General features: G+C 59.3%; 1 protein-coding gene across 1 annotated transcript; it reads right to left on the reverse strand.

Moving 5' to 3' along the window:
* Positions 1-62: 62 nt before the first annotated feature.
* Positions 63-239, reverse strand: LOC104082976 (brain-specific homeobox/POU domain protein 3-like; the record flags this gene model as incomplete). The annotated part of the gene is made up of 1 exon (XM_009586281.1): positions 63-239. A coding segment is annotated over one exon (177 nt), but the record flags the coding sequence as incomplete, so codon positions are not given.
* Between the last annotated feature and the right edge of the window lie 4 nt (positions 240-243).

A 243-nucleotide genomic window follows, 5' to 3' on the forward strand; every position in this document is an offset into this window, starting at 1 on the left:
AGGACCGCAGCAGGCGGGTTGGGGAGCAGGCACTCCCCCCCACTGCCCTCCCAGCCCCTTCTTCAGTAAGTGGCAGAAAATTTCATCCTTTTCTGCTTCTGTCTCTGATTGCAAAACCAGACCCGCACCACGTTCTTCTTCAAGTCTAACTTCTCAGCGATGGCGGCAATTTTCTCCGAGGAGGGCCGCGGCTGCACGGCGAAATAGGCCTCCAGCGACCGCTTTTCGGGGGCGGCGATGGAG

Source organism: Fulmarus glacialis, unplaced genomic scaffold, assembly GCF_000690835.1.
Source record: "Fulmarus glacialis isolate BGI_N327 unplaced genomic scaffold, ASM69083v1 C13210445, whole genome shotgun sequence".
NCBI lineage: Eukaryota > Metazoa > Chordata > Aves > Procellariiformes > Procellariidae > Fulmarus > Fulmarus glacialis.